The 21,663-nt window shown below is 43.1% G+C and overlaps 1 protein-coding gene across 2 annotated transcripts in view; it reads right to left on the reverse strand.

Annotated features, from left to right (window-relative positions):
- The window catches only part of grtp1a (growth hormone regulated TBC protein 1a), a 72,464-nt gene that overhangs the window by 7,090 nt on the left and 43,711 nt on the right, over positions 1-21,663 (reverse strand). For both annotated transcript variants that reach the window (XM_063051224.1, XM_063051225.1), the window contains 2 exons: positions 20,071-20,167; positions 2,261-2,433 (listed from right to left, as the gene is read on the reverse strand). In XM_063051224.1, the coding sequence (XP_062907294.1) occupies positions 2,261-2,433; positions 20,071-20,167 (270 nt within the window). The remainder of the gene's footprint in view (positions 1-2,260; positions 2,434-20,070; positions 20,168-21,663) is intronic.

Raw genomic sequence — 21,663 nt, forward strand, 5'->3', positions numbered from 1 at the left:
ATAATTATTAAAACCTTTACTATCTGTTTTTATATTTTGTGCTAGTTTATTTTCATAATCTATCTTCCCTTTCTTTATTGCTCTTTGTGGTCCTTTGTTGCTTTTTAAAGTCTTCCCAATCTTCCAGTTTCCCACTACTCTTGGCAACTTTGTATGCATGAGTTTTTAGTTTGATGCCTTCTTTTATTTCCTTAGTTGTCCAAGGCTGGCTCTCCCCACCCTTACAGTCCTTGCTTTTAACTGGAATATACTTTTGTTGAGCACTGTGAAAAATCTCTTTCAAAGACTTCCACTGTTCCTCAACCATCCAATCACATAGCCTGTGCTCCCAGTCTACACTAGCCAAATCCTCCCTCATCCAATTGTAGTCTCCATTGTTTAGGCATAATACACTGGTTTTAGATTGAACTATTGCACCCTAAATTTGTAAGAGAAATTCAATCATACTGTGATCACACTTTCTAAGAGGATCCCTAACTACAAATCACTAATTTTACCTCTCTCATTGCACAGGACCAGATCTAAGATAGTACCTTCCCTTGTAGGTTCAGTAACATGCTGTTCAAGAAAGTCATCATGGATGCATTCTATGAAGTCATCCTTAAGACTGCCTCAACCAACTTGATTCACCCAATCTACGTGCAAGTTAAAGTCCCTCACGATAACTGCTGTTCCATTCTAACATGCCTCCCAGATATTTCTCTGCTTATTGCCTGTGCCATATAGGCATCCGTTAGTCTCATGAGACCATGGATTTGTGCCTTGGAAGGTTTCCAGGGCGCAGGCCTGGGCAAGGTTGTATGGAAGACTGGCAGTTGCCCATGCTGCAAGTCTCCCCTCTCCACGCCCCCGATGTTGTCCAAGGGAAGGGCATTAGGACCCATACAGTTTGGCACCGGTGTCGTCGCAGAGCAATGTGTGGTTAAGTGCCTTGCTCAAGGACACAACACACTGCCTTCAGATCACTAGACGAACACCTTAACCACTTGGCCACACACCAACACTGCCTGTGTCACTGTAATGTTATTATTTGGTGGCCAACAACTCCCACCAGTGATTTTTTCCCTTTACTATTCCTAATCTCTACCCAGATGGATTCAACATTCTGCTCCTTAGAACTTGTATTGTCTCTCACTATCACCCTGATCTCATCCTTAATTAAAAATGCTACCCCCACCTCCCGTACCTTCCTGCCTATCCTTCCATTATTACTGTGAGAAGATGGTAGAGACCTTTGATGTCAAATGATGCCTTCTTGAGGCAGTACCTCCTATAGATGATACTACCAATGGTGGGCAATGCTGAGTCCACTACTCACTTGTCATAGCAGGCCATGATACAACCAGTTAGGATACTTTTAACAGAACATTTACAGAAGTTTATTACAATGCTGATCCCCTAAGAAAGTACAGACATTGTGATTGCATCTAAGTACTGGGTGCAGAACAGGTCATCCAATATGTCAATGCTAGGAATTTAACACTGCTCACCCTCCTGAAGCACTGATGTACATTGATAGATGTTCACACATCTCCCCCTTACTGAAGTTGACTATCAGTTCTTTAATTTTCCCTGACATTGAGCAAGAGATTGATCTTGTGGCACACTCAACCAGGTATCCCATCTTGGTCCTTTATGCTGACCACCCTCTGTGTGAAAAAAACTGTTCTGCAGATCTCCATTAAACCCCTTTCTCCTGACCTCAGCCACTCTGCTATGGAGGAAGGTATCTAACTAACTACCATATCTATACCCCTCAAATCTGTCTCTATTTGTCCCCTTTGCCTTGCAGTAACATTAAAGTGACATAGTCATGATTATGATTGGATATTGTGCTGTATAGACTTGGGCTCATTTATGACAGGTATGCTCCCAGGAAACTCCAGCAGTCCTGAAAATTATGTCTTCTTGTTATGGATGAATGTACCTCTAAAACTATGAACTTACAATTAAAGGAGATGAGGCTGTTCGGGGGAAAAAAAAGTCAATTCATTTTGTGATTGTTCAGTTAACATCAAAATGTTTGGAGTAAATTCCAAGATGACAGTGTAGGCAGTACAAGACTAGTCACCCAAGTCTACAGTACGGAGTTGTACCAGTGCCCCTTTTCCACAGCACATTAAAACAAGATTTAAGTATACAAGAAGACAAAGAGTTCCTCTAGGGAAAAAAATTCTCTCTGAAAGCAGAGTTGAATAAGCGAGAAATCATGCATTCAACTGTAAATTCTGAACTGTGATATCCTGTCCCAGGGGCTCACCTCCACGGGAAGAATATCAATAAACAAGCAGATAAACCACCGAGAAACAACCAAGGTCCACATCACATTGTGCCGTTCCATTAACTCCGCGACTGCAGGGACCTTCATCCTAACCAAATGAGCCAGAACCTCTTGATCAGTCTTTAGTCCAATCATTGTTGGACTGTAGAAACCTGGAAAAAGAGAAAAGAAAAATAAACACTTGTCCATTACAAGCAGTATTTCAAAAATGGACGTACATCCTAGGCAGTCACACCTATTAGATTAACAACTTCAGATTTGGTCTGTGGCTAGAAGCATGAGGGTGGGACTGTGAGTGGGGCAGGTAGGGGGTCCAAAAGGTAGTGCAGGAGGAGCCTCAGCCCTTGAGCTTGTCCAACAGATCTGATGTTGCTATACCCCATGAGGATGAGAGTGGGGACTACAGGAAGGTTGAGCAACTGAGCCATGGCAACGTGGTTCCGCGAGCCATTCAAGAGTGGGAAGAGAAGAGAAATGTAATTGTAATAACACCATAAGACATAGGAGCAGAATTAGACCAAGCAGTCCATTGAGTCTGCTCTGCCATTACATCATGGTCAATTTGTTAACCCTCTCTGCCCCATTCTCCCCATAGCAAGAACCTCTCAACGTTCACTTTAAATATATCCAATGACTTGGCCTCCACAGCTGTCTGTGGCAATGAATTCCACAGATTCACCACCCTCTGGCTAAAGAAGCTCCTCCTCACCTCTGTTCTAAAGGGACGTCCTTCTATTCTGAGGCTGTGCCCTCTAGTTCTAGACTTTCCTAGTATAGGAAGCATCCTCTCCACGTCCACTCTATTTAGGCCTTTCAATATTCAATAGGTTTCAATGAGATCTGCCCTCATTCTTCTAAGCTCCAGTGAGTACAGTCCCAGAGCCATCAAATGTTCCTCATACATTAACCCTTTCATTTCCAGAATCATTCTTGTGAACCTCTTCTGGACCCTCTCCAATGCCAGCACATCTTTTCTTAGATAAGTGGCCCAAAACTGCTCATAGTGCTCCATGTCTCATTTGCCAATGAGTTATAAAGGCTCAGCATCACATCCTTGCTAGTCCTTTTGAAGTGAATGCTAACGTTGCATTTGCCTTCCTTACCACCGATTCAACCTGCAAGTTAATCTTTAGGGAATCCTGCACAAGGACTCCTAAGCCCCTTTCCCTGAATTTTCTCCCCATTTAGAAAATAGTCTACACCTTTATTCCTTCTACCAAAGTGCTATATTCCATCTGCCGCTTCTTTGGCAATTCTCCTAATCTGTCTAAGTCCTTCTGCAGACTCCCTGCTTCCTCAGCACTATCTGCCCATCCACCTATAGTACATTTGTATTGAATATAATACCAAACCAAATATGATAGCAGTTAAGCCATCAATTCTACCATCTAATTCACTGATAAATACTGTAGTGGGAAAAGGAGCAGTCCCCAACACTGTCCCCGGAGAGGACTGAGAGCATGAGCAGCCTCGTGGAGAAGACCAGAGATGGGGTGCAGGGCCATGATCGACTCCATTTCAAAAGTCGAGTAAGATTGAAGCATCAAGGCGAAAGAAGAGGAGGTCAGCGGACACTCTCCACGGAGGCCACCAGGTCGGCAGTAATCAGTAGCCAGGTCGGCATGATGGTTGCTCTTCACAGAAGGACAAAATTTGTGCGGATGCTCTCCTCGATAGTTCTGAAATTCTGAGATTTATGGGATTATTGCACTGTAGTTTATATTGATCTCCTTCAGTTTTCGTTGTTTTCTTTTTTGCTGCCCATTGGCAGGTGGACAATATGTTACTTTTTGTGCGAGGGAGGGCTTGGGGATTTGGGGTCGATGTTCTTGATGGTGTTTTTCTGTGTGGACCATCTGTTAGTTTGTGTGTGCAAGAGGGGTTAGAGTTTCATGCTGTTGTCGCTGTTCGTTTTTGCAAGGCAGGGGGATGGGGGTTTGATGTTATTTTCACTGGTTTTTTTAATGAGAGAAGGGGTGGGGGTTTTGATGTCCTAGTCGCTGTTTTCTGAATGGGTGATCTGTCAGTTTTTGTACGAAGGAGGGGATGAGGGGATTAGGGGGTTTGATGTCCTAGATGTCATTTTCTGTGTGGGTGATGTTAGTTTTTGTATGAAGGAGGTGTCGATATTTCAGTTTCCCATTTGTATGACGGAAGGGTTGGGCAGCTTAATATTTGTGCGAAAAGGGTTGGGGGGTGTTTGATATTTCAGTTGTTGTTTCCCATTTGTACAAGGGAAGGGTTGGGGGGTGTTTGATATTCCAGATGTTGTTTCCCATTTGTACGAGGGAACGGTTGGGGGGGTGCTTATATTTCAGTTGTTGTTTCCCATTTGTACGAGGGAAGGGTTGGGGGGTGTTTGATATTTCAGTTGTTGTTTCCCATTTGTACGAGGGAAGGGTTGGGGGGTGTTTGATATTTCAGTTGTTGTTTCCCATTTGTATGAGGGAAGGGTTGGGGGGGTGTTTGATATTTCAGTTGTTGTTTCCCATTTGTATGAGGGAAGGGTTGGGGGGTGTTTGATATTCCAGATGTTGTTTCCCATTTGTACGAGGGAACGGTTGGGGGGTGCTTGATATTTCGGCTGCCGTTTCCCATTTGTGTGAGGGAAGGGTTGGGGGGCGGTGTTTGATATTTAAGCTGCCATTTCCCATTTGTGTGAGGGAGGGGTTGGGGGGGTGTTTGATATTTAAGCTGCCGTTTCCCATTTGTGCGAGGGAAGGGTTGGAGGGGTTGATATTTAAGCTGCCGTTTCCCATTTGTGCGAGGGTGGGGTTGCAAGTTTTGCTTCTTTTTCTCAACAACTCCCAAGTTTTCTTCATGGCTATCTGAAGAAGACAAATATCAGAGTTGTATTGTACATGCCTTGACAATAAAATGAACCTTTGACCCTGTAGAACACCACTAGCCAACGAGAAAAGGCCCATTTTATTCCCATTCTTTGCCTCCTATCAGTCAGCCAATCTTTTATCCATACTAGCATCTTTCCTGATATACCACGGGCACTTAACTTGTTTGCAGGCAATACAATGATAGGTGAAGCGGCAGTAGTGTTGAGGCAGTAGGGAGTCTGCAGAAGGACTTGGACAAACTAAGAGTGTCGACAACGAGTGGCAGATGGAATACAATGTAGGGAAGTACACTCAGTGGCCACTTTATTAGTACCTCCTGTATCTAATAACGTAGCCACCGAGTGCATGTTTATGGTTTTCTGCTGCTGTAGTGCACCCACTTCAAGGTTGGATGTGTTGTGCATTTAGAGATGCTCCTCTGCACACCACTGGTGTAACGTGTGGATATTTGAGTTACTGTCGCCTTCCTGTTACCTTGAACCATTCTGCCCATTCTCCCCTGAGCTCCCTCATTAACAATGCATTTATGACCACAGAAATACTGCTGTCTAGATGGTTTTGGCTTTCCACACCTTTCTCTGTAAACTCTAGAGACTGTTGTGCATGAAGTTCCCAGGTGAACAGCAGTTTCTGAGATACTCAAACCACCCCATCAGGCACCAGCGATCATTCCAAGGTCAAAGTCACATTCTTCATATAAATCATATTCTTCTCCATTCTGATGTTTGATCTGAACAACAACTGAACCTCTTGACCATGTCTGCATGCTTTTACACATTTGAGTTGCTGTCACATGATTGGCTGATTAGATATTTTAATTAACAAGGTGTACATATGTACCTAATAAAGTGGCCACTAAGTATATATGGTGACGCATTTTGATAGGAATAAAGACAGAGACACCTTTCTCGAAGGGGAGCAAATTCAGAAACCACAGCTGCAAAGGGACTTGGGAGTCCTAGTGTAGGATTCTCTGAAGGTTAACTTGGAAGTTGAGATGGGAGTAAGGAAGGGAAATGCAATGTTAGCATTCATTTCAAGAGGACTAGAATATAAATGCAAGAATGTAATGTTAAGACTTTACAAGGCATTGGTCAGACCACACTTAGAGAACTGTGAGCAATTTTGGACCTCATATCTAAGAAAGGATGTGCTGGCATCGGAGAGGTGCCAGAGGAGATTTACAAGAATGATTCAAGAATGAAGGGGTTAATGTATGAGGAGCATTTGATGATGCTAGGCCTGTACTCATTGGAATTTAGAACAAGGTGGAATCTCATTGAATCCTACCACATATTGAAAGGCCTAGATAGAATGGACGTGATGCTTTCAATAGTGCTCCGACAAGGACCAGAAGACACAGCATCAAAATAGAAGGATGTCCCTTTAGAACAGAGACCAGGAGGAATTTCTTCAGCTGAAGGTTGCTAAATCTGTGGAATTCTGCAACAGATGTCAGTAGAAAGCCAAATCATTTAAAGTGAGATTGATGGGTTCTTGATTATTAAAGACAGTAAAAGGTTACAGGGAGAAGGCAGAATGAGGCCAAGGAAATTAATCAGTCATGATTGATTGGTAGAGCAGACTCAATGGATCAATGAAAGTTTTTAAACACAGTCCCATTACACTCTGCAGCTTATTCTGTCCTGTGTGACCATCAACTCTCCTTTGACTCTCCCTGCCGCTTAACTACACTGGGGATAATTTAACCAATTAAACCAACAACACATCTCCGAGAAGATTCAGAAACTCCCAGCGAAAATGTGCAAACTCCACAGTCGCACCAGAGGCCAGCATCAAACCCATGACCCTGGATCTGGCTGGCAACAACATTAACTGCTGCACCACAGTATCCCATATTTTTGATGGGTTATTGATCCCAAATGTTAATTACTTCATTCTTGACAGATGATGGGTGACCTGCGCCAGAATTTTCTCTTTCATTGATAATTTGTGTACCATCTGATTTATGTACTGTGATAAAAGAAATCTTCTGTCCAATGCTGGAGTGGACCAGGCACATTGACAACTTAATTGTACAGCAGCAAGTCATTCAGTCTGTAGCAGAGCAGGTTTTAGATCATCAATGGCATACCGACGATCTACAACCAACTCCGTTTGCTTATTGATGAACTAATTTTGCATGTAAGCAGTGATCTTCCCCGAGATGTCTTAAAGGGATGCAGCAGGATTGCCTGTCCGATCGGTTTATTTACTAGTTCAGTCACAACATATCACAGTCACAGTGCAAGCTAACATGTCAATTCTAAAAATACAGCAGCTGATAATGTTTCTGAATTTAATGGCTTACTGTGAATGTTGGGGGTCATTACAAATGTATGATCCTGGAGCCAGAAACCAGGCAGGGGTGGACGGCACATTTCCTTCCTCATGTTCTAGTTTGAGACTATTACTGACATTTGCTTTTCATTCCAGATTTCATTTACTTAATTTAAATATAGCGCTCCGGATGCTCTGCAGTAGATATGAACACTTAAGTCTAAATCATTAGCCTAGCCTTTGGATTAATAGTTCAGTAACACAATCACCTGCAAGCACTTAATATGATAATCCATAGCAAGATGCTAAAGATAAAGATTACAGATGGCCTTGATAGTTTCCACACATTTACTGTATTCCACTGGTTGGGAAATGTGGTGCATTGCCCAGCTCCCTGCAACACAACAGCACTACTGACTTACAACAGGTAGAGTCCTCAATTAGCGACACACAGAAGAATTTCCACAAGGTTGTTCAGCTCTACCTATGCCTGCGGAGGAAATCAACCAAGCAGGAAGATATAATAACTAAATGAAGCCAATCGTAAATTCGTACACACAGAAACAGGTCATTTCACTCTCCACATTCCAATGACTAGCGGACATTCATCCATATTAATTTCATCTTCCAGCGTATAATGCCATTAGACAGCAAAGTTCCACTGCTCAATGATCTTGTGAAAAGTGTGTCTTGCTCTCTGACACATACCAGGTGCAATTTCTACGGTGATCATCAAGTTCATTCTTCCCACTAAATCAAGGTACCAATCCTACTTTAATTCTGTAAAGCTCATCATTTGATGCCCACTTCCAGGGAGGTGGCTTGAGCACCCAACTAGCTCGTGATGGAAAGTATTTCTATGATGTTAGTGAGTTCCAAGATTCTGACCCAAATGAAAGGACAGCAAATAGCAAGTCAGCACTGAGTACTTTGAAGGAAAACTTCATGTGGTGACATTCCCAAACACCTGCTGGCCTAGTCTTTGAAGATAGTGGATGTTATAGGTGTGGGGAAATGTTATCCTAAGCTTTCATAGTGCATGGAGAATGCATCATTACACTCCCAACTTGTGACTTGATGATGAGTGTAGATCAGTGATCTTTTTTCTATGTAGCAGTATAACAGTCATCTAGCTAAAGTTAAGTCTGCAGTAAATCCCAGGATACGGAAAGTGGGATTTTTAGTAATAGCACTGCTGCAGAATGTCAAGGAGCTGTTAGGGACATAGAATAGTACCCAACTGGACCAGGCTCTTCAGCCAAAGATGTTGTGCTAAATGAACAAAATCAGTCATTAAATGCCTAAACTAATCACTTCTGCCTCCACAATGTCCATATCCCACCATTCTCTGCACATTTATGTGCCTGGTTTGGAGGTTCCAATGCATAGGGTTGTACTAGGGTTTAGTCCATTGGGCAATGATACAGCACGTGAAAATCCAGGTTGTGAGGTTGAAGACGCTGGCTCAATCCCATTCTGTTGGTTGCCTCTGCATCTCATGTCTGGCCTTGAGCTCCCCCAGGCAATGGTGTTGAGCAGATTAATAAGCATTTGGATGAGAAGACACACTGTCAAATCATTTGCAGCATATAGCTGCACAGTGACTGACAGGTGATTCACAATTAGCAATTGCACAGGCAAAAGGAAAATCAATGGTGCCATCATTTTCTAGCTGGATGGAACTTCAGCTTTCCTCTGCTTATGGTACACTAACAGGAAGGTGGTGTGGAATACCAAGGATCACTAAGCAATTCAAAGTTCAAAGTACAAAGTACATATAAGAACATAAGAAATAGGAGCAGCAGCCAGCCATCTGGCCCATCAAGGCTGCTCCAACATTCAATAAGATCATGGCTGATCTGGCCACAGATTCATCTCCACCTACCTGCCTTTTCCCCATAACCCTTAAATCCCCTATATATCACCAAATATTACAAGAGGAAAAAAATAAAAGAAATAATAATAAAAATAAATAAACAATACATAGCAAGAAAATGAGATGAAGAGTCCTCAAAAGTGAGTCCATAGGTTTTGGGAACAGTTCAGTGATGGGGCGAATGAAATGGAGTGAAGTTACCCCACTGGTTCAAGAGCCTGATGGTTGAAGGGTAATAACTACTCCTGTATCTTCTTCCTGATGGCAGCAGCAAGAAAAGGACTTGACCTGGGTAGTGGGGGTCCTGGATGATGGATGCTGCTTTCCAGTGGCATCACTCCATGTGGAAGCTCTTACTAGTGGGGAGGGTTTTACCTGTGATGAACTGGGCCATATCCACCACTTTTTGTAGGATTTTCCATTCAAGGGCATTGGTGGTTCCATACCGGGCTGTGATGCAGCCGATGTACTCTCCAGCACACAGCTATAGAAGTTTCTCAAAGTTTTAGATGTCATGCCGAATCTTCCTCCTTCATCCACTTAAAGGTGCCGTACCTGCTTGACTGAGTTAAGTCTGCAAGTCCTTCAGATGATCATGAAATCTATAGTTAATGAAGTCAAGCTAAAAGGATGCTGCTTAAAGGGAAATTACACATTTCAGATTGAGTGAGAGTAACTGGAAAAAGGTGTAGTTAGAAGTATTGTATATAGCTTGCAAAATGATGCTGCGGTTCACCAGTGCCATTGTGCCTGGAAATCCCCATCTTTATAACGTACTGGTTATATAGAATATAGAAAAGGAACAGGCTGTTACCCTCATCGCGTGTGCTGAACACAATGCCAAATTAAACAAAATCTCTTTTGCCTGCAAATGACCTGTCTTTTCATTCCCACCATTGTCCTGCTTGCAACACTACTCCAGTAATGCATTCCAGGCACCCACTTTCTATGTAAAACTTGCCTCATCTCCTTTAAACTTTCCTCTTGCATCATAAATGCATGTGCTCTAGTAGCAGGCATTTCTATTCTGAGGAAAAAGATTCTATCCACATCCGTTATAAACTTCGATCAGGTCCCCTCCTCAGCCTCAAACACTCTTGCCTTCTGGGAAGAATGGTGCTGCCCCCTCACCCTAACCCAGAAGTGGGGGGGGGGGGGGAAGAGAGCAGCTGTTTGTATGTGATCACTGTAAATTGCCACAGAACATGACCCATTTCTGAACTTTGTGCTGGAGGAAATCAGACAATTTCATGGATATCAGTGGCAGAAACACTGCAGGCTTTATTCAGTGAAATACAGAGAATATCTGCTAAATGAAGACTGCTGATTCAATGAAATGATCACAATAACTAGAAGCAAGTGAGTGACTGGCTCTTTCTGCAGCAGGTCCCACGGTTCTGTTTTGCACAGTGAATGGAGGCATCGAGAAAATCTATTTAGCAGTGTTTACCGCCAGACACAGCTCAGTGCCTGTCACATTCAATCAGTAAAGAGATTTGTTGCGCTTGTAATTTGTCCTTAATGTACAGAGATGAGGCAGCCAGTTAATTTCAGGTCAGTTACCTTGTAAGCTATCTGATCTCAGCAGCTGGAAATACAGTAGACCCGGGTAACTGGGACACATGACCAGTACAGTTTGGCCCAATTAAGCAACAGCTCCGATTACCTACACTTTCATGGAAATAGTTAAGGTATTAAAAAAATGAATAACAAATTAGAGCAAAATTAAAATACTGCCAATAATACTAACTACTAATAGTTACTACTAACTAGGATTCGTCCCAGTTTGGCAAAAGAATAAATCAAGGAAGGTAGTGCACCCGTGGCTGACAAGAGAAATTAGGGATAGTATCAATTCCAAAGAAGAAGCATACAAATTAGCCAGAGAAAGTGGCTCACCTGAGGACTGGGAGAAATTCAGAGTCCAGCAGAGGAGGACAAAGGGCTTAATTAGGAAGGGGAAAAAAGATTATGAGAGAAAACTGGCAGGGAACATAAAAACTGACTGTAAAAGCTTTTATAGATATGTGAAAAGAAAAAGATTGGTTAAGACAAATGTAGGTCCCCTACAGACAGAAACAGGTGAATTGATTATAGGGAGCAAGGACATGGCAGACCAATTGAATAACTACTTTGGTTCTGTCTTCACTAAGGAGGACATAAATAGTCTTCCGGAAATAGTAAGGGACAGAGGATCCAGTGAGATGGAGGAACTGAGGGAAATACATGTTAGTAGGGAAGTGGTGTTAGGTAAATTGAAGGGATTAAAGGCAGATGAATCCCCAGGGCCAGATGGTCTGCATCCCAGAGTGCTTAAGGAAGTAGTCCAAGAAATAGTGGATGCATTAGTGATAATTTTTCAAAACTCTTTATATTCTGGACTAGTTCCTGATAATTGGAGGGTGGCTAATGTAACCCCACTTTTTAAAAAAGGAGGGAGAGAGAAACCGGGGAATTATAGACCGGTTAGCCTGACATCGGTGGTGGGGAAAATGCTAGAGTCAGTTATCAAAGATGTGATAACAGCACATTTGGAAAGCGGTGAAATCATCGGACAAAGTCAGCATGGATTTGTGAAAGGAAAATCATGTCTGACGAATCTCATAGAATTTTTTGAGGATGTAACTAGTAGAGTGGACAGGGGAGAACCAGTGGATGTGGTATATTTGGATTTTCAAAAGGCTTTTGACAAGGTTCCACACAGGAGATTAGTGTCCAAACTTAAAGCACACGGTATTGGGGGTAAGGTATTGATGTGGATAGAGAATTGGTTGGCAGACAGGAAGCAGAGAGTAGGAATAAACGGGACCTTTTCAGAATGGCAGGCAGTGACCAGTGGGGTACCGCAAGACTCAGTGCTGGGACCCCAGTTGTTTACAATATATATTAATGACTGAGATGAGGGAATTAAATGCAGCATCTCCAAGTTTGTGGATGACACGAAGCTGGGTGGCAGTGTTAGCTGTGAGGAGGATGCTAAGAGGATGCAGGGTGACTTGGATAGGTTAGGTGAGTGGGCAAATTCATGGCAGATGCAATTTAATGTGGATAAATGTGAGGTTATTCACTTTGGTGGCAAAAACAGGAAAACAGATTATTATCTGAATGGTGGCTGATTAGGAAAAGGGGAGGTGCAACGAGACCTGGGTGTCATTATACACCAGTCATTGAAAGTGGGTATGCAGGTACAGCAGGCGGTGAAAAAGGCGAATGGTATGCTGGCATTCATAGCAAGAGGATTCGAGTACAGGAGCAGGGAGGTACTACTGCAGTTGTACAAGGCCTTGGTGAGACCATACCTGGAGTATTGTGTGCAGTTTTGGTCCCCTAATCTAAGGAAAGACATCCTTGCCATATGATGAAAGACTGAATCGATTAGGCTTATACTCGTTGGAATTTAGAAGATTGAGGGGGGATCTGATTGAAACGTATAAGATCCTAAAGGGATTGGACAGGCTAGATGCAGGAAGATTGTTCCCGCTGTTGGGGAAGTCCAGAACGAGGGGTCACAGTTTGAGGATAAAGGGGAAGCCTTTTAGGACTGAGATTAGGAAAAACTTCTTCACACAGAGAGTGGTGAATCTGTGGAATTCTCTGCCTCAGGAAACAGTTGAGGCCAGTTCATTGGCTATATTTAAGAGGGAGTTAGATATGGCCCTTGTGACTAAAGGGATCGGGGGTACGGGGGGAAAGCTGGTACAGGGTTCTGAGTTGGATGATCAGTCATGATCATACTGAATGGCGGTGCAGGCTCGAAGGGCTGAATGGCCTACTCCCGCACCTATTTTCTATGTTAATCAATGGAGGAATTCATCTAGTGTACTCAATGAACAAAATCAGTGTGAACATCTAATGTAGATAATGGACTACCTTCATACAATGCTTTCAACAATTTCATCCTCCAAATATTCATTTTCATTACAATATTCATAATGATTGTTGATACCTTCAAATTCTTTGTAGTTCCTAACCTGTAGTGAAATTATTTAATTTTAACTCCCAGCTGTTTCTGACATCACTAAGCCTGAATGCTTGAAACCGCAGTGAGTAAAACAGTTCTGAATTGTTTTAGTGTTCATTACTTGCCACTTCTCAGTGACGAAAATCACTGCTTTTTAAACACAAACACATGCAACTGACACTACTAAAAACTCTTCATTCTAAGCACGGTGTAGTGTCTAATGGCCACACAAGAACACACAACAAAACCAGTTAGAACTTTTTCAGCAACAGTCTTCCACCAGTGCTGCCAGGATAATCAAGGACACGACCCACCCATCCAACAGACATTTCGTCCCTCTTCCGTCTGGGAGAAGGTTCAGGAGCTTGAAGACTCGTACGGCCAGATTTGGGAACAGCTTCTTTCCAACTGTGATAAGACTGCTGAATGGATCCTGACCCGGATCTGGGCCGTACCCTCCAACTATCCGGACCTGCCTCTTGGTTTTTTTGCACTACCTTACTTCCCATTTTTCTATTTTCTATTTATGATTTATAATTTAAATTTTTAATATTTACTAACTTTATTTTTAATATCTTTAATATTTAATATTTGTAATCCAGGGAGTGTGAAGCGCACCAATTGTTTGGCGACAATAAAGTATAAAGTATATTGTCCCAACTAAATCAAGACAATCCTAGCAATTTTCTCGATTAGTTTTTGTTCTTAAAAGTCATCCCAAACAAATCGGGCTCCAATTAACCAGCGACCCAATTTACTGGGATCCACTGTAATCCCTTTGCTTTTAGTTCAGTAGTTCCAGAACCAAGAACACAACATAGTAACACCTCCTTTAATAATCAGAAAAATAAACACCAAGAGTAAAACCGCCTTTAATAATCACAAAGCTATAAGGATTAAAAAAATACAGAAAAGCTCAAGTTTCAATCATTCTGATCACAGCCACACGATTCAGATTTTTTCACAATGGAATATGGGACAAAATACCATTCTGGGCAAAGAAAGTAAGTAGGGTTTCAAATAAAACCTTGATTACGTTGCAGGTACATAGCCCAGTGCATGATTAAACAAGTATAACAAACAGGACACTAATGATCAATGACATAATGAACTAAACTGATTAACTGAAACAAACAGGTGTAGTAGAAATCAAGCTGGGTGAAAGACAACCAAACTAGAAGGTGAGGGTGAGGCAGATGTGACAGTCTAATCTTCAAATCACCATGGCAAGAGTGAGCATAGCAACAAGACACAAGGTGACAAGGTCCCACACAGGAAGCTGGTCAAAAAGGCTCAGTCGCTTGGCAGTCAAGGTAGTAAATTGGATTGACATTGGCTTTGTGGGAGAAGCCAGAGAGTCCAAGGAGAAGGTTGCCTCTCCCATAGCCTCTCCTTTCCGGGTGCAGTGATCACTGCAGGACCACTGTTTGGCTGGCCATGCAGGAGGTCACTCGCATATGGTCTCTCCTACACTATCGTGCCCACAGCAACACCTTCACATGGCATCCTTGTTCTTACCAAGTTTGCTATGTCATGGTGCAACTGAGTGTCCAGTGATATAACTGGGCTCATCAGTCTTGGGAGGCAGCCAGCCTCGGAGAAAGAAGACTCCAATACCCAGTCATCACAGCTCGTTGTGCCATTGTGACACCACTTTCAATGAATTATGGACCTCTTGCCCCTTGCCTAAGGGGGGGGGGGGGGAGAGGAGGAGGGAAAAAAAAAAAAAAAATCGGTCCACGTGCACCAATCCTTACTTCAAATCTACATAGCGCAGGCAGGAAGAAAAGTCCTACAGCAATGGAGAAGGGGCAAACAAGTGTTGGATGACACTGGAAGTTGCAGTCTCAACTCTGCATGTAGGCGGCTCAGGCCCATGGGTTGTCTATCTGTTGACCTGAGGCAACTATAGCATATGGCACCCCTCTGAGTGACCAAGCTGCCCTCTTCAGGGATAGCACTGCTTGTTCTGGATGGAGATGGACCTAGAAAAGGTGGTGACAAAAAGAAAGAAAAAACCCTCATCTCACCACCACCTGGTTGGATCATCATGGCCAATGGGCGTCTCAGTCAAGCAGCAAGAAAAAGGGAAATAAAAGTAGTCAACAGCTCAAAATGCTGTGCTGGAATGTATGCACAGTGCAGAACACTATAGAAGGTGATTGACCCCCAAAGATGCTCAACACTTGTAGCATGAGAACCAGCTCGGCTGGACATTGACATTGCTGCTACAAGTATGTTGTGCAGATCAAGGATCTTTGGTGCAGGCTATACTCAGGCAGCAGCAACAACAGGAACAGATTCTCAAGGGTGGGCTTCACAATCAAAAACACCATCGTTAATAAGCTTCAAAGCCTAACAGTTGGACACTCTGATCAACTTGTCCCCCTGCAAGACAATCAATTTGTCACATTGGAAGCATCTATGCCCCCACACTGCAAGCACACCCTGCTGTCAGTTGCGTTTTAGGGGGAGCTGACATCCCTCCTATTGGAAACATACAAGGCAGACAAGATCATCGTCCTACGTGACTTCAATGCCAGAGTGGGTAGAGGGTTTGGTGTATGTTAGGTCATCATGGTGCTGGAAACTGGAAATGTAAATAGGCAGTTAGCACAGAGCACCCGTTGGCCATTCCCCTCAAAGTATAACACTTTGCACACTGTTGTGGGGGAATGACCACAGAGGCCAGGTTACTGGCACTGAGCATAGGTCCATGGTGCAAAAGGGAACAAGGTACAAAAGGGGAGCAGTAGGGATCGGAGACTCATTCAGGAGAACAGACAGGAGATTCTGTGAACATGTATGGGACACCCGGATGGCACATTGCCTCCCAGGCGCCAGGGCAGGGACGTCTTGGAATGTGTCCACAGCATTTTGGAGCCAGATGTCCTGGTACATGTTGGTACCAATGACATAAGAAAGAAAAGCAGAGGTCCTGAAAAGAGAATTGAGAGAGCTAGGTAGAAAGCCGAGTTGGAGGCGATCATTTTCTTTAATTTCTCACTTACTTGCTAGCTTGTCCCTCGAGATCGAGGATGGCTTGTCCCAGTTCTGAGAGTTCAGAGGTGGCTAATGCAAGATCAGGGTGGGATATGCTGAATGGGACAGGTGGAAGGGGAGTTTGGTCACCTGCTCCGGGCTTCCCTGTACGCTCAGTGAAGGAACTCCATTGTCATTCCCGTAACTCAGGGGACTAGGATGTTAATGCTTCTTCCAAGGGAAGAAGCTCCACTATAGTGCAGCTTAGAAAGAATTGCTCTTTCAGGAGTCTATTGAACAATGTGGACTAGGACTACCCAAAGTTACAGCTGTTGACTTGAGAGAGGACACTAACACTGCCCATTTATCTTCCAGTGGAGTTGGAGGTTCTTGTTGAGACAAATTGCCAGTATCTCTCCAATGCTTTTATTGTATTAGAAGAGTAGCCGTCACTGCTGCCTGGTAGACCACAAGATTTTGACCTTCACACTTAATTCCTCATATAGTTGGTGATTTTGAGACAGGAGTGAACATTACTAACGAGAGGTGGTTCTTAGGATGTGAATGGTGGGACCATGTTATCCAGGGTCTTGTTCTGGAGCTTTACTATTGGTGGGTGATTTGATTTATTTTTTTTATATAAACATTGGGGGCAGCCTGGTTGAATGGCATTTTGTGAGGTTTCATCTGCAGCTTATATACTGCTCCAGATTCCTGCACCTGATGTCTCATTTCCAAACCTTGGACAATTTATTCAATGCAAAAAAAAAAGAACACAAGGAGGAACTCAGTAGGGCCAGGCAGATCTGTGGAAGGGAAACGGATGGCTGAAGTTTTGGGACAGAAGCCTGCATCCAGACTTGGGAGTTGGACTCAAAATGTACATGTGTAAGAATCATCTGTGAGTGCAGCTTAATGACTAGATCCATTCTACTGGGAACCTTGCTGGAGGTAAGGTGCAATCTTACCATGTGAAAGATTGATAACATATTGGGCAATGACACAGCTTCACCCAACACTAGTAGTATGCTTTAGGAATTAAGTGCATTGTCAAACTTTCGGTTAAGATCACAGTTTGCAGACCATCAAGATCTAAACATACAATGGAAATACATTTGAGAAGATTGACAAGAGTTAAAAGAAAACTGAGCGTTAAAAGGCTCCGCATAAAAATACCTCTGTAGTTGTTGATGCTACTCTCTGCACTTCTCTGGAGCAGTCACCTAATGAAAATCATGTCCACTATGATTCTAGATGGATACAATCCATACTGTGATTCTAGCAGTGACTGGGAGAACTTGTGGAATAATTAGCTGGTGACTTTCCTTTGTGGAGACCTCTCTGGAGGGTAGAAACCTGAAGTCCCACACCACCAGGTTCAGCAACAACTACTTCCCTACAACCATCAGGTTCTTGAACTGATCGTACACAACTTTAACCCTACTTCAACAGAGCACTACCATAATCTCTACCATGGACTTGTGTTCTTTGTGTAAAACAAGATCTTAATGCAAAAAGTCCTTTTCTTATTCAGTCTTGACTATTTCTTGGCTAATGTATATTTGTGTTGTCTGTAGCTTCGTGTCTGTGTGCAGCTGCACATTCTTCATTGCACCTGTACCTCACTACTTGACAGTGTATATGAACACCTTGACTTGTATTTACCCACAGACAGATATGGTCTTTGAGGATGGTCAGAGTTCCAGCTTCTCGAGGGTTCCCTGACACATCCTCTTCTTCCCAAATGTGGCAGTGAGGCTGTGCATTTGTGAATGAGGTGGAACCATCAGCCCCTTGGGTCTTGTCACCTAAACAACAGTCGATGGGTGGAAGGAGTATGAGGCTCAGCAGTTGGCTACTCAACATTTCTTCAGTGTTTTCAAGACCCTCTGAGGTCAGGAGGGTCCTTTGACTTCATTACACAAGTTACCCTGCTCAGCACCACCACCCTAATTGGCACGGGTGAAAAGTCCATGAAAACAATCGAAATACAAGGTTACAATATAGTCACCATGTACCAACTCAGTGCAGTGGGGTGGACCAAACTAAGCATTATACACATCCTTTGAAGAGATGCAACAAGGAAGCAGGATTGCCTGCCCACCCAGTTCACACAGATGATTAAGCACTTATACCAAGATGATCACACCACAACTCATGTAAGTTCTCCCCACATACTCATCAACACCATTATCCCCACAGGACTAATCACCAAGCTTCTAAGCTTGGGCCTCTGTACCTCCCTCTGTAACTGGATCCTTGACTTCCTCAGAGAGACTACAGTCAGTGTAGATTGGTAATAGCATTTCCTCCTCACTCACAATCAACATAGGCATACCTCAAGGTTACATGCTAAGTCCACGGCTATACTGTCTACACATAACTACAAGCTCTTCACAGCTCAAATGCCATCAGTAAATTTGTAGGTGTCACCACTATCGGTAAAATCTCAGGTGGCAACAAGGAGGCATACAGGAGTGAGAGAGATCAGCTGGTTGAGTGATGTTGCAACAACCTGGCACTCAACATCAACAACAGCAAGGAATGTTGATTGTGGACGTCAAGAATGGGAAGGTGGGAGAACACACATCAGTCCTCACCCAGAGGTTAGTGGCGGAAAGGGTGAGCAGCTTCAAGGTCCTGAGTGTCAACATCTCCAAGGATCTGCCCTGGGCCCAGTGATTGTACATGTAACATTACAAGATTTCCAACCCAATTCTACCACTCACCTCCACACTAGGGGCAATTCACAACAGCATTAACCTACAAACCAGCATGCATTTGGGATGTGAGAGAAACCAGAAGAGCTGGAGGAAACTCATTTAGTCACAGAAGAACATGCAAACTCCACTCAGATAACACTGATGTCAGGGTTCAACCCAGGACGCTGGAGCCCAATGGCAGGATAAACAAGTCACCAGCCGGATAATACCCCTTGGCTCCATCTTTCAAGATGCTCTCCTCTGACAGTACAGGCTGGGTTCCCTAATTGGACCTGGCACACCTCAACTCCAAGCATCTGTTCAAATTCTGCAACTTGATTTCTCAGTCTATCAGTCATCCATCTGTGCCATGTTTGGTTTTCTCCTTTGTTTCTGAGTGCAGGATGCGTCTAGCCTAGCCCACTGTTTGTCTTCCTGTTCTGTTCAACACCCAATGTTCTCACTCTCGAACTGCTTCCATTCAATCACTGATCAGATAACCTTGTTCACCGCTTACCCCACATTCACTGATTTTACTGCATCAGGATGTCCCCTTCCTCTCCCCACCCTGTAGCTTAACAAGCTTCTTTCGTCTGCTTCGCAGTACTGAGGTAGTCTCTGCAAACTGAAGACATGATAGCATAGTGGTTATCGTGATGTTATTACATCTCAGAGCGTGGAGTTCAGAGTTCAATTCCGGTGCAGTCCGTAAGGAGTTTGTACATTGCTCCCATGACTGTGTGGGTTTCCTCTGGGTGCCCTGGTTTCCTTCCACAGTCCAAGGGCATAGCGGTTAATAGGTTAACTGGTCATTGTAAATTGTCTAGTGATTCGGCAAGGGTTAAATTGGTGGGTTGCTGGATTGCACGGCTCAGACTGGAAGAGCCTGTTCTGCGCTGTATCTCTAAATAAAACTAACTGAAACGTTAACTCTGTTTCTCAGATGTGGCCCAACCTGCAGAGTATTTCCAGTATTTTCTATTTTAGTTTTAAATTTCTGATCATGCCTGGAAACCCAATTGTTCCAAAAATATAATTTAATCCAGATATATTGCCATTTATAAGTAGCAGCCTGAAAGGCTAAAAGGGGAGAAACGATATTGGCACAGTAGTAGGCACATTTTCAGCTGGCATACCTGGTACTATCTTCTTAATCAGAGAGTCTAACAACCAGAAGGACTTCTCTTCATCCTTGGTCACTATAAGCAAGTAGCCAGCAATAAAATTCATCCCCTGAAAAATAAAGCAATGAAAAATACATTATCCAGAAGAAAACGCCAATGAAAATTACTGGATGATAGCAGAGTAGCAATGGCTAGAATTTCTGGGAGAAATTCAGAAGGTGCAGGATAAGTACATCCCAAAGAGGTATTCTAAAGGCAGGATGACACAACTGTGGCTGACAAGAAAAGTCAAAGCCAACATAAAAGTAAAGATGAGGGCATATAATAGAGCAAAAATTAGTGGGAAGTTAGAGGGTTAGGAAGTTTTAAAAACCAGAGAAGGCAACTAAAAAAGCCAAAGGAAAACCTGAAGTATGAAGGTAAGCTAGCCAAAAAAATTAAAGAGAATATCAAAAGTTCCTTCAGATATGAAGTATAAAGAGAGGTGAGAATAGATATCGGACCACTGGAAAATGATGCTGGAGAGGTAGTAATGGAGGACAAGGAAATAGTGGACAAATTGAACAAATAGTTTGTGCCAGCCTTTACTGTGGAAGACACTTGCAGTATGCCAGAAGTTTGAGAGTGTCAGGGGATAGAAGTGTGTGAAATTGCCATTACTTGGGAGAAGGATCTTGGAAAACTGAAAGGTTCGAAGGGAGATAAGTCACCTGGACCTGGTGGTGCACAGCCCAGGATTCTGAAAGAGATGGCTAGATAAATTGTAGAGGCATTATTAATGATCTTTCAAAAAAATCAATTGATTCTGGCATGGTTCCAGAGGACTGGAAAATTGAAAATGTCACTCCACTCTTTAAGGGAGGAAGGCAAAAGAAAGGAAATTATAGGCCAGTCAGCCTAAGCTCAGTGGTTGTGAAGATGTTGGAATTGATTAAGGATATGGTTCCTGCGTATTTGGAAGTACATGATGAAATAGGCTGTAGTCAGCATGGTTTCCTTAAGGAAATATCTTGCCTGATAAATCTGTTGGAATTCTTTGAAGAAATAACAAGCAGGATAGACAAAGGAGAATCGGAGGATGATGTGTACTAGGATTTTCAGAAGGTCTTTGAGAAGGTGCCACACACGAGGCTGCTTAACAAGGATGGGATTACACTGGAGACGGTTCAAAGGAGGTTCATGAAAATTATTTGATGGCTCTGGGCCTGCACTCACTGGAATTCAGAAGAATGAGGGGAGACATCATTGAAACCATCTAATGTTGAAAAGCCTCGATAGAGTGAATGTGGAAAAGATGTTTCCTAAGACCAGAGGACATAGCCTCAGAACAGAGGGACATCCTTTTAGAATGGAGATGAGGAATTTCTTTAGCCAAAGTGGTGAATCTGTGGAACTTGTTGCCATGGGTGGCTGTGGAGTTCAAGTCATTGGGTATATTTCAGGTAGAAGATGATAGGTTCTTGATTAGTCAGGGCACAAAGAGATACAGGGAGAAGGCAGGAGATTGGGATTGACAGGGAAAATGAATCAGCCATCATGAAATGGCAGAGACCCAATGGGCCAAATGGCCTAATTCTGATCCTACATCTTATGCTCTTAAAAGAA

This window comes from Mobula hypostoma, chromosome 6 (genome assembly GCF_963921235.1).
Source record: "Mobula hypostoma chromosome 6, sMobHyp1.1, whole genome shotgun sequence".
NCBI lineage: Eukaryota > Metazoa > Chordata > Chondrichthyes > Myliobatiformes > Myliobatidae > Mobula > Mobula hypostoma.